General features: G+C 35.3%; 1 protein-coding gene across 4 annotated transcripts in view; it reads right to left on the minus strand.

Annotated features, from left to right (window-relative positions):
• kcnip3b (Kv channel interacting protein 3b, calsenilin) overlaps window positions 1-14,042 on the minus strand; it is a 56,494-nt gene that overhangs the window by 12,851 nt on the left and 29,601 nt on the right. Inside the window, 1 exon segment of one of the 4 annotated variants that reach the window (NM_200782.1) lies at window positions 2,005-2,007. The exons of 2 other annotated variants lie outside the window; for them this stretch is intronic. In NM_200782.1, the coding sequence (NP_957076.1) occupies window positions 2,005-2,007 (3 nt within the window). 4 annotated transcript variants of the gene reach the window in all.

The raw sequence follows: 14,042 nt of genomic DNA on the forward strand, positions 1-14,042 counted from the left end.
TGATTCAAGTTGTGTCATTTAAAATATTTAATTTAAAATAAATTATATTTCACAATATGTCAGAATTTTTGGTCGAAATAAATGCAGTGAGCGCACAAGACTTTTAAACAGTAGCATACTATACACATATCCGCTTACACAAATGCAAGTCATTTTAAATAATCTACTCTGATATAAACATCTACTACATCCATTTTCACAAAAAAAAAAAAAATCTAAACAAAAAACAATGTCAACACCAAAATTCTTACCGTCCCCCAGCGATTCGCTCATGCCAAACTGCTTGAGCACCAAAACAAACATAAGAATCACCACAGCCACCGCAAACAACTCCATACCCTGAATCGCCATCACAGCCAATGCAAAATACACAAAACCCAGAGAAATCAAGAGCTCATGCTATGTTTGCTAAAAGCCAGATCAGCGGTGTTCCTTCCAGCAACAAGTTCTCAAAGTCTTCATTCCCAAACCAATGGTGGTTAACTGGACACTAGAAGGTGTATTGACAGCTATAAACAAACCACGGCTGTAAACGGGATGCTAATGTCTGTGTAATGGACACTTCTACAACTAAAACCGGTTGAAGCGAGGAGTTTCTTCACGTCCATGTGGAAACGTCCGGCAGCTTTGCTTTCCACAGAGTTTGTGAAAGCCTCAGACACTCCCTCTTTTCTCTCCAGCTGTAATGTACAGCGGTGATGAGCCAGCCATAATCTGAGCATCTTCATTTACTTACAGGATACACCAATACTTGTACAGTTAAAGCACTCTATAGTGGCCATTCGATAAACAACACAGGGTTGTTTGAAGCCATTTTTGGATATAATTTTGAGCAACCTAATGGGTTTTAAATGTTCGATTGGTGCATCAATGAGTTTTATTGTTTTAAATTTTTAAAACAATAAAATCTTTTTTTTGCAGTTATATTGTCATTGCATAGTGATAAATTAATAAAAATGATAAATAAACAATTGCATTTAAAAAATGCAGGGTTGATGTAACCCAACGATGGGTTAAATATGGCAAACCAAATGTAGGGTACATTTTGTACAATTTAATTAAAATTTAATTTACACTTCTTAACAAAACAGGTGGGGTTGTCCACATTGTACCCAAAACTGGGTTATAATGACCAAGCATGCTTTAGTGTAGCCAGTACATTAATAATAATAATAATAATAATGATAATGATAATATTAATGATTATTATTATTATTCAAACACATGTACAACATAAATAAGCAATTAATAAATGTTATTAAAATATATTGTAAATAAGTTTTAAAATTTAAAATAATAAATAAATAAATAAAAAGTAAATAAATAAACAAAACGAGTAAACAAATAAATAATAAATAAATAAAATGAGTAAATAAATAAATAATATTTAAATAAATAAATAAAATGAGTAAATAAATAAAAATAAATAATTAAATTAAGTAAATAATAAATAATAAGAAACAAATAAATAAAATGAGTAAATAAATGAATTAAAAATCAATCAATTAACAAATAAATAAATAAAAGGAGTAAATAAACAAATAAATAATAATTAAATAAAAACTAAAATGAGTAAATATAAAAATAAACAAATAAATAACTATTAATATGAGTAAATAAATAAATAAATGAACAAACAAATAATAATTAAATATATAAATATATGAATAAATAAATAAATAAATATATGAATAAATAAAATGAGTAAATAAATAAATACAAATAAACTATTTAATAATTGCAAAACATAAAATAAATGCATACACATTTTCAAAACACCTATGATAAATGAACACAATTAAAAAAGGTAAAACTTAATAAATCACCTAAATAAAATTTACTTTAAAAAATGCATTATTACACATTTTAAAAATACATTATAAAGTTACAAGAAAAATCAATCAATCAATATAAAAAAATCAATAAACATACAAATAATAGAAGTTAAATAAAAGACATTCAACAAACTTGATCAGATGTCAGACTCTGGCAGTCTGACCAGACCATCTAAAATTAAACTTGCCTAATAATGTTCATCCTCAGCATCTCTATGAGGAGATCTCCTATTAAAACCTCTATAAGGTATTGTGATGTTACCGTTTCAGTCTGCTTCACTCAACCTGCTCTTAAGTGTTTATGCATTAGCGGAAGGCCATTATGACTATTTTATGGCTCTTCCGTGTGTAAAAACGATGTGAAAATCTTGACTGTGCCTTTCTGTAATGTTTGCAGCTCTGTTTTCCTGATCAGCGTTTAAAATGGCGCTGATCCTGAAGTGCACTGCTGTCTGATGAGCACTGGAAGTCCATTATTTAACTCATCTGTCACAGTTATTTAATACTATTTCATATTTTTGATCAAAGGGGACATATTACTCCCTTCTTTATAGAATGTCAAATAAATCTCTGGAGTACACAGAATGTGGAGGTTTCAGCTCAAAATACCCCACAAATCATTTATGATACTGTAGCTAATCAAAATTCTCATTAAAAACAGCATTTTTCTGTGTCTCTTTAAATGCAAATGAGCTGCTGCTTTCCAGAAAACAGCTGGCCTTTACACGCTTTCATTCTGACACTCCAGAAACAACAAAACAAGTGATTCTCACAAGTAGTTGCCATAAAGTTGATTAATAATAAGCTGACCCTTGCTAATAAACGCTATTTCTTAAAACTCTCTTATCTTCACTTGCACATGACTATACAGTGCAAAGTAAGCATGTAAGCATGCTTAAGCATAAATCTAAAAACAGCTCAGGTCTCTGTGAAGACAGTCAGAGACAATAGCTATGTTTCCATCCACTTATTTTTATGTGCATTTTGGTAATGTAATGTAATGTTCATTGCATGATGGCATCCTCTTCTGAGGTGCAAGTTATTTATTAAATAAGGAAAAGATTCATAAAGCTTCTCCTACCGCAGCAAATTCCGTTTATACTGCTGATATTTGGCATCAGATAATGAGGAAGTGACGATTTTGTTCTCTTTGACTTATTGGATGGAAACGCTGCTTTATTTGCACGTCTTTTATGTAATAATCCAGTTTTGTGCATAAATTTAGTTCACATCTTTGGATGGAAACATAGCTACTGGTAACTTTAGACAGATGCTAACAAACAAGCTTATTAAAAAGTCCCTACTATGGTTTTTTGAACCATAACACAGCGGAAAGTGAATGAAAACATTCAGCTGCCATTTAAATCCAAAAGTGCATTGTGTATAAAGCTGTTGTCGCTCTTACGCAACCTTGGGAAAAATTTAACCCCCTTCTCCCAAACAAAAATCACTTTTACTACTTAGTGATAAGGCTGTGTGGAATAAATACTTTAAATAAAGTTCATTTTCACAACAATACCACACTATAGCCCCGAATTTGTGCTGTGTTCTAATCAGTTTACTGATGAACAATATGGCTGCGTCCGAAATCGTATAAAACTCGAGTTGGTACTACATTTGAATATGACTTTACTACACGACTGTTAGAAAAGTACGTTCTATATAGTATGAACATGATTAGTATGAATGGAACTCTGACCATACAACATTTATCATTATTATATGACCTACCCGCATCAGTTGCGCTACTTCACTCCTCATCCACAAACTTTTCGCCTACTGTTTTTCGAACACTATGAATTTGGCTGAAACATACTTCTCTGTTTGCTTACTGTTTATCACATATTATATAGTATGGACTTATGTTTAAAGGGTCACGAAACACCAAAACACATTTTTTGAGCTGTTGACAGTCGTATATGTGTCCCACACTGCTAAAAACACTATTAGGACACCTATATTTCACTAAAAAGTGTAAATTGGTTGTTTTTGCTTTATTTCAAGCAAATTCGTACTTCCTGTTTGAAACGAATTTTTGAAGCTGCGTCACGGTCATGACATAATAGCGTGTATTCCAGCGTGCAGACTGGGCGTCTGTGCCAGAGTGAGTCTTATTACGTCTTACAGTGTGATGCATTAATGCATGAGTAAGGCTTGGTTTAAACCAATCAGCGCGCTCAATTGTGCAACTTCATTAATATTCATTGCTGTCAGAGTGTAGACGGCAGAGACGCCACGTTGTGTTGGCAAAACAAGCGTGAAGTGTTGCTTTTATTGTTTGCTGCCGTTAAGTTTTGTTTTCATTTTCTCTCTGTGAGAGCGCAGACTCACGCGTGGATTAACAGTGTACGCGACGCGCGACAACAATAACTTACGTGTCTAAGGAGGATTATTGTTTACCTGAGAGCTGTTCTCATCTGCAAACGCTGAGATCTGGATTCGCTTGTAGTCTCCTCTTCATAAAGACGCGGCTCTAGTTGCTGTGGATTGTCCTGTCTCTACAGATTTGGTAAGTGAGCGACCAGTGCTCTTTGTTTATTCAGTTCGTATTTTATTCGTATCAAACAAACTATTGCACCAGCGTAAACAAGTTAGCACTAACAGTTACAACCAAACTATAACCTCGTGTTGGATTTTGTGACCGGAATAACACACGTGGCTTTTTGACGCTACCTGCCGTGTGCATCTAAGTTTCCGGGAAATGCTTAGTTTTTTTTTCTCTTTTTTGCCGTGCGGTATCAAACATTGCATGAAAAATACACGCTTAGAGCAGATCCTCGAATCAAATATCTTGTTTGTCGGGAGGGACATGAATGAATTCCCTGAATGAAAGAGCCAAACTGCAGTTAAAGTCCACCATTTAATAATTTGGCAAATAATTCGACAACAGATGTCCATGTAAACACAGTCACATTGTCCGCTATGGTTGTGTGTTTTGACTCTGAAATTTAGCGCGCCCAAATAGACACTCCCACACCAAGCCTCTTTTCTTCCTCCGACACTCCCCCCTAAACAGAGCTGGACACGCCCACTTTTCTGACTTTTTCCAAAGCAGAGGTGTGAAAACACCCTGCTGAAACGAGGGGGTTTCATGGCCCTTTAAGGCTGATTTATACTTCTGCGTCAAGCGCAAACATACGCTACACATATGTACACTTTGTGCACCTCTCAAAAAACTTAAAGTCGCAACAACACATAGTGCAAGCTCTGTGATTGGTTGGCTTGGTAGCTGTGACTAGTGTGGGTGGGACCAACAGCTACGCAAACCTGTTGATGTGAATGTTTACAAATCGTCAGTTTAGGATGATAAGGTTCTATCTGACATTTTTGTCAAAATTGAGTTATTGACATTCTTATTATATGACAACTTATTTACATTATGGGATGTTTTTATCAGTTGTTTACATTTTAAGACTATTTAAAAAACAAATGATACACACATACTATTTGTTTGAAATGCAAAAACTTTGATGCTTAATATCTCAAAATCATTCAGAATGCAGTAAAGTAGCTCTAGATGGAAACTGGTACATTATGTTTACCTTATAATGAAAGTTGTTTATTCCCGCTTGAAAATGAGCGAGTTTTAACTATAAACATAGCGTTCAGAAAAACATAACACCTGCGAAGAAACTTGACACAGAGGAACATAAAAACCTACTCCCAGCTAGCGTTTGTGAAGTGCTATTGCAGAGCAACACAAACAGCATGCAGAAGTATAAATGCACATCTACACTCTGATCACTCAATGCAGAAGTATAAATCAGCCTTTAGGTTATGCTTTTGGCATTTCCCTCCATGTAACAAGCAGATGTCCTTAGAGTACAATGCTTCTAATGCATCAGACCAGTGAATCCAGCTAGTGTAATCTATCTAATTAATTATTGCCAGCCAGCATTTCTATCTGTAATCTAGCCAATCAATTATTTTCAGCCAGCATTTTTATCTGTAATCTATCTAATTAATAATTTGGTCACACATTATTTTGATAGTCCATTTGTTGAATTTAAGTTACATTGCATCTACATGCCAACTACACATTAGATTATAAGTAGACTGTTAGGGTTCTGGTTAGGGTTAGGTTTAGTGTAAGTTGACATGTACTTGCAAAGTTTCTTACAGTGAGTTAAATGTCTGTTGAAGGAGCAATATCAACAGATATTAAGCAGACAGTCTACTAATACTCAAACGACCATCAAAATAAAGTGTTACCAATAATTTTCAGCCAGCATTTTCAAAGGAAGCTATACAAAATGCCAAAACTATACTGGATACCAGAAGTACTTTTATTTTTATACTTCAATTTGCTAGCTTGGCTTGCATAGCTTTCATGTACATTTTTATGATTCCATTCTCTGTATAGCCAACTGTTTCCAAAATAGTCGTAATCTTTAAATAGTCTTTAAAAAAGCACTGACTTCCTCCACAATGTAGTCTGTATTTAAATTATATTTCTGTAGATTCCAGCTTAATAAACTGGTTTAACTGTATATTAGATGGAATAAATTGTTCTGAAAATTATCCTAGAGATATAATTCCCCAATATCTTTATAGTTATAGCAGTGGCGTGAAATCAGCCTGCTGTTTAACATTCAGAATGATTTTTAAATCTATGTTTATAGTTATCAAATTTGGTGTGAACGACCCTTATCATTTAATTTTAAAATGGTATTAGTTTATCCTAATATGTGAACAGTGCATCAGAGTTTAATCACTAAAACATGAAAAAGTTCAGTCATCATAGGCCTGAGTGCAGGAGGGGAAATATGATTGCTGATGAGTTTGCACTTATTAATGCATGAGTTTAAAGCGGGCACCGGCATCAGAGAGTCGGGGCAAATCAATACATAAAGACAAGACACAAGCCTCAAGCTTGCCAGAAAAACTAACTTCAAAACTCTTTGAACTCTGTCTTCAACATCTGTCTGCAAACAAGAAATCTTAAATGTCCCCTGAAGTGGCTTTGTTGGATGTGGGACTGCAACAGCTTCAGATACTAGAAAGCATTTGATTGGTCAGAATTGATGAAAGGATGAAATATGAGGTGATGTCAAAAATTACTGATCCATTTTGGCAGAAGTGATATACAGATTTGAATACTTATATCTTATTAAATTAAGTAATTGTGTAACTCTTGAATTTCAGTAGTTTATAGATAAACGTAAAACATTTTGATAATGACAACCAAAAAAACTTTACTATTTAATTCGAGGTGACCTTTAAGATAAAAACCTGGGAGTTAATTAAAACTACAGAAACAAATGGAAGATACTTGTAAATTTGCGCTAATGTAAACTTGAAAACTGAAGTATATGCTGGGCTTACATCAAAAAATCATTTTTCTTTTTCAAAATAAACATTAATTGAAATAATTTCTTTTAATTAATGTTGATACCAAAAACATAGTTAGCATTTTTGTGTATGATGTACTAAAATGACTAAAACTTAATACAAAAATTATGAAAAAAAAAAATGAAAAAAAAAAAGGGTGACGCAGTGACACAGTAGGTAGTGCTGTCGCCTCACAGCAAGAAGGTCGCTGGTTCGAGCCTCGGCTGAGTCAGTTGGCGTTTCTGTGTGGAGTTTGCATGTTCTCCCTGCGCTTGCGTGGGTTTCCTCCGGGTACTCTGGTTTGCCCCACAGTCCCAAGACATGTGGTACAGGTGAATTGGGTAGGCTAAATTGTCCGTAGTGTATGTATTTGTGCGAACGAGTGTGTATAGGTTTCCCAGTGATGGGTTACAGCTGGATGGGCATCCGCTGCGTAAAACATATGCTGGAAAAGTTGGCTGTGGCAACCCCAGCCAAGCCCCAGTTAATTCCCCTGTGGCAACCCCAGATTAATAAATGGACTAAGCTGAAAAGAATCAAAGAAAGAAAAAAACACAAAAACATAAAAAATACTAACAACTGCTCTTAGTGTGAAGGTGTATGGAATACTTTATAAAACATTTGGTAAAAATTTTTTAACACAGGTATATTTCCTCTGTAAATTATTATATTCATTCATCTCGCCACAGAGGGTCACCACAGAGGAATGAACTGCCAACTTATCCAGCATGTTTTTACACAGCGGATGCCCTTCCAGCCGCAACCCATCTCTGGGAAACATCCACACACACTTATTCACACTCATACACTAAGGACAATTTAGGCTACCCAATTCACCTGTTCCACATGTCTTTGGACTGTGGGGGAAACCGGAGCAACTGGAGGAAACCCATGCGAACGCAGGGAGAACATGCAAACTCCACACAAAAACACCAACTGACCCAGCCGATGCTCGAACCAGCGACCTTCTTGCTGTGAAGTGATCTACTGCGCCACTGCGTCGCCTAAATTATTATATTCTGCTGCATATTCTGTTTTGTTGTTTGTTTTGTTTATGTTTTAACATTCACACATCTGTATAAATTTAAAATGAAGTTACATACCAACGTTATGCATTTATTTGCTGTTTTTTTACTCACTGTTGTACAGTATGGCTGTTTATTGGTCTATTTTTTCTTTTTTTTACATTTTGTATCTCAATTTGTATGTTTAAAAGATTAAAAAATGAACAATAAAAATGTAAAAGATAAGTATACAAACAAAACATTATAACATAGATTGAATTTGTGTACAATTTAATAGTACCTAATGATGCTAAAATAAAATGGATACACAAACAAGGTATAATGTAATTTCATGCAAAATATTAGAACTGTTTAAAAGTCTAGGCTCTTGCACTCAGGTGCTGCATTTATTTGTTAAAAATACAGTAAAAACGGTAATACTGTGTTAGAATATTATAACAATTTACAACAAATGTTTATATTTTAATATATAAAATATAATTAATTTTTGTGATGCAAAGCTGAATTTTCAGCATCATTACTCCAGTCTTCAGTGTCACATCCTGTCAGAAAACATTCTGATATGCTGATTTTGTGTTTATAAAACATTTCTGATTATTGTGGAAACCAATACTGTGTAAAAACGCATTTACTTGAAATAGGAACTCGCACACTTGGACCAGTTTAATTTCTTGCTGAATAATAGCACAATTTAAATCAGCCTGACCCCAGCCGTTTGAATGACAGTGTATAATGTAACATATAGGATTTATTTAATGTGATTTGCAAACTGCTGCGCATGTTTTTCATGAGCAATGCATTACAGTCTTTATAGTATGCATGAGGGTGAATATTATCTCAGGGGAGTGTCTCCATATAAGTGATTAAAACCCAGCACAGCTCTTAATTTAATGGCCTTGTTGCTGAAACAGCATTATAGTCTATGATTATACATCAAACATGAGGGATTACTTATAGACTTCTTGGGTTTTTAATGTTGAGCTTTATTTTGGTGGGGATCCTGGGAGAATATTTAGCCTGTACTCATTAATGCACCCTGAAAACCAATAATGGTGATATAAATGTTTGAAGAAAAGGATAAAAAGCACAAATGGATAGTTTTTAGTAAAGAGAAACCTCAGTAAGCAGAAACTTTAAGATTGTTTGCAAGGATTAATTTCTACATTCAATATGAAGTATTGCTAACATGCATCACTAAATTGGTTCATGTCTCAATGCTGACGAATTTAATGCATACATAATATAAATCTATGAGATATATGTTTGAAAACACAGAAGCTAAGCGTAACAACGCTTTATTGGCTGGATGGACTTAGTTCAAATTGGTTCATATTATTATGACTTGAGCATGCACTTCTAAAAATAGGTACAAGAGCCAGTTATGCATAATTCATTTGTGATGATGATTTTGTTAAAAAGGTTAAAACATGGTGGAAGTTGATATTAAAATATATATTAAGAATTTATAATGATTGTATTATCTAAAATGCCTAATTTAATAATTAACACAATTTAAAAACTTTTACTTTGTTATTTTTTTGGCTTCCGAAAGTAATATGTCATTAGTTTGTACGTTTAGGTCATGTTGCTGTCAGGGTTCTGCCACTTTGGTCTTGTAAATTCTTGTTTTGGTGGCAGAGCTCTGACACTACTCCATGTCTGGTCCTGTTTCTGTCTCTGTGTGCGCGCGCGTGCCGTCGTGGGTGTACGCAGAGTGTGCGCGCTGCCACTTGATATGGCCGCGCACGCTCTGCGTCCCTCAGACGCGCGCGCTCTTGTACTAGTGTTTGTGTTTGTTCTGTCAGCAGCGCGCTGCTTTATTCTCGGCGCCTCCGTCTAGTTGGATTCAGTTTTGGTTGGCGCTGAGATGAAGCATGCGCGTTGCTTATGTGTGAGCGCACGGTAAGGTGTTTATCTATCGTGTGCTCGTGTCTTGCGTCTCTTGTCAAAGCACGTGGCTTGGTGTTTACATTGTGGTCACGTGCTTTTGTCGTGTGCTTCAGTGTTGTGTTTGTTGTCATGAACATGCAGTTAATGAGTTCTCTCATTGGCTGCATGTTCTTGTCCTGTTAAGTGAGCGCATGGCTTGTGTTGTCTCTGTGTCATGCGCTCTCCCGTCTATTGTCTTGTCCCACCCTCCTTGTTAACCCATTATTAGTTAATTGTGTTCACCTGTTTGTGTGTTAATTTTCTACAGTTTATATACCCCTCACTTTTGCTGTCCTGTGCCAGTTCGTCATCACATGTCGTTGTATGAAGTCTTGTCCTGTTGTGTTTCCAGTCCTCAATCTTGTCAGCCTGCCCAGTCCTGTTTGTATGTGTATGTATTTTTGTTAATGTTTTCCCCCTCGGGGTAGTTTATTTTGCATTTTATTTTATGTTTATAATTTAATAAATCCCCCATTTCCTGCACTTGAGTCCTCGCTCCTTTTTCCCCATTTTCCCATTCACACCCCTGACAGTTGCAGCTATAGACGTTGGAAGCAACACAGTTTTTTGACCGAGCTCCATCGAGTTTACTGTACCTTTGTATTTTTGTTTTGCATATCTTCAGTAAACCCTTTTAAAAAGAAGATTCAGTTTTACTCACGTTTTTTCAAATACTGGTTGTTAGACTAGCTGCAAAAGGTGGTACAGTACATAAGGATGTGCACGAAAGGTGTGCCACTACAATAGGGTTCTTTAAAGGTTTAAATGGTTCAAATGGTTTACTGACCCTACAGCATACATTTTTATGACCATTATTTAGAACATGTCGCTTCAAAGTTTCACGGCAGCGTGTTATTTTATCACAACTCTTAGCCATGATTATTTTTTTGGGTTCCTTTTTCCCTGAATACTGTTATGAAAAAAAGTTGTAGTCAGTATTCTGATTCTTAAATATGTGGAAGAACATGTTAGCCTGGAGAGATTAGCTGCTTGATTTACAACATGTTAATTCGTCAACTTCTCACAAAATACATGAAAGTAATTGGCTGTTTAACTGGGAGAAGAAAAGAGTAAATGTTATATGACCTAAACATTGTATGTCTCATATGAATAAGGCCCATTTTCTATGTTTGAAATGAATAAATATTACTACCTCCTTAGACATCAGCAAACCATGGCACAAACCGTATAATATTATGTTTTGCTAGTACTTATGAGTTTTTATTTGTTTGGAAACACTTATCATGTGTGATTTATATCAAGTTATTGTGGGAAAGCAGATTTGGTTATTTAAGCAGAAAAGATTATTTTCTTTGATTAAAGAAAGTTGTAACCAAAGCCAAAATTACAAACCTGCATAAAATGAAATACACCAAAAGTTTCACTGAAATAATCAATTAAAACAATAAATAAGCACTTTGCATTATTTGCATTAAATTTGCATTAAAAATGACAGTGATAAACTATAAATAAAATGGTTTAATAAAAAGCACATGGGACTTAACTTAATGGTGTTTGGATGGTGTTATGATGAAACTGTGGAGAAGGCATGAACATGGATTTTATGGTTCTTAAATGAAAACTGATGTCAAAAATGCCATATCAACCTGCAGTCCAAGACTGGTTACTCACTGAAGCTAAGTAGGGCTGAGCCTGGTCAGTACCTGGATGGGAGACCACATGGGAAAATAAGGTTGCTGTTTTAAGTGGGGTTAGAGATGCCAGCAGGGAGCACTCAACCTGAGGTCTGTGTGAGCCCTTATACCCCAGTACAGTGAAGGGGACACTACTGTCAATAGCCGCCATCTTTCGGATAAGACGTTAAACCGAGGTCCTGACTCTCTGTGGTCACTGCATTTTATTTTATTTTATTTTACAAAGTACTACTGTTCACCTATAGCCTGCCCAGATTTAAATTCATAGCCATTCATCAAAAGTGTTGTCTGGACCTGAGATTTTTTGCGGTTTTAACTGAATACTCCTGGTTTAGAGTATGCATAAATCACCTACTAAAATAACACCTCACATTATAACAATAAAGATGAAGTTGAAATGTATACCACTTTATGAGGCAGTTCAGCACACACTCACAGTCTGTGTGTGTAACTGTGTTCATGAAGGGCGTCTGTATCTGTTTGCCATCTTCAAAGACACACTGCCATCTGTTGGGCTCAAACTACAAAGTCTAAGGAGTTCAGCTGGATTTTGATGACTTGGGATTCTGCTTTTGTTTTTGACTCTGATCTAGTCGGTATTTTTACCACTTCTGGCGTCTCTCTCTTTCCCAAACAACAGTTTCATCTTTGTCCATTCTTCAAACATACATTACTATTTTATTTTCTATAACATCAGGTAGAATTCTTTCTAGTGGTGGTCCATCAGAGGAGGCAGATGCTTGTTCCTTCACAAAAAATTATTTATTGTTCTGGACACTGCCGGAGGACTTTGAAGTCAAAAGGGTTCAGACACACATATAGAGGATGTACAGTATATGCTTCTCGGTTGTTTTCTTTTCTTTTTCTTCACCTGATGCCCACAACAATATTTGACTTGTCCAGATATTTTATGTTCTTACTTCAATATCGGTTTAAAATTAAACCTTCAATTGTCACTCATGAGGCACATAACAACCTGAAAGAACTAAATTGTTTTTATATTCAGGTGTGAGTCCTGCTTAAACCTAGCATTGTTTGTGTGTGTATGTGTGTTTACAATAGTGGTAAGTTTTACATTAACGCAATTATTTTTTCAAATAATCAGTTGTATGTACTTATAATCCACTGAAACCAATAAGTTTAATATCCCACTGCTTATAATCCTTCATATTCACTAATAAAAGGAGAAGTATAAGGCCGTTATAAATGGTAGACAAACAACAAACAGCGTTTGGTGCTTAGAGGCTTACACAATGAGAAATTGGCCTGATTTTAACAACATCCACTCATACTTTCACTTGTACAAGGACAAAGTTTGAAGGCTGTCAGGAGTCCCAGATGGGGTGAAGCAGAATCACATTTCTGCACCTGATTCAGCAGGATATTTTGGTCACTGCCGGAAAAAAAAGTCCCCTTCTTAAAGTGCCCTTATGCAATTATAAAGGTTCTTATTTTTCTTTTCGCTTCACTTGCATTTAGTTTACATCCATCCAAGGTCATTAAACCACTATAACAATTATAACTACAAAGCATCAGCTTATTTCTCACAGTGTCTGAAAGAGTTCATTCATGGACTCAGTTTCGCAAAACCCTGCCTTTCAGTGAAACACATCTGATCTGATTGGTCAGATTTGCCAGTATGTTGAATTTGGTTTACCAGTTACAGTCAGAAATCAAGCATCTTGTATCATGCCTGCCTTTCACAACACAGCTATATGAACAGTAATAATGGCATTGGATTTTAGTATATTAATTACAGCTCAATTTAATTCATACAAAAGGAATTTACTTTACAGAGCTCCTGTAAACAACAAACTCCTCCAGGTCTCAGCTACAACACTGCATAATGGTCAAAATAGATGTTAGTCAATTTTCTATTAGGCCGAACTATTCACTTTGCTTAAACCATAGGTCTTTACCTCGATTCCTGGAGGGCCACAGCTCTTCACAGTTTTGCTTCAACCCTAATCCATCACAGCTGATCCAACTAATCAAGTGTTCAAGACTATCAGAGACTATTAAGCAGGTGTGAGCTGGAGGTGGTTGGGAGCTTAACTATGCAGGGATGCATTTCCCAAATAACAACATAACTCGCGGCTGAATTATCATAGTACTATGCATCATTTGAGAAAAGAACGATGTAGTGTTTCACAGAACCCAGAGTTCCTCTGTCACAGATCCATTATTTGAACCACATTATTTATATTTTAAAAACTAGAAAAGAACCCCATACTTTCTTTGTGTAAATTATATTGTTTTACATGCAC

This window comes from Danio rerio, chromosome 10, assembly GCF_049306965.1.
Source record: "Danio rerio strain Tuebingen ecotype United States chromosome 10, GRCz12tu, whole genome shotgun sequence".
NCBI classification, from domain to species: Eukaryota; Metazoa; Chordata; class Actinopteri; order Cypriniformes; family Danionidae; genus Danio; species Danio rerio.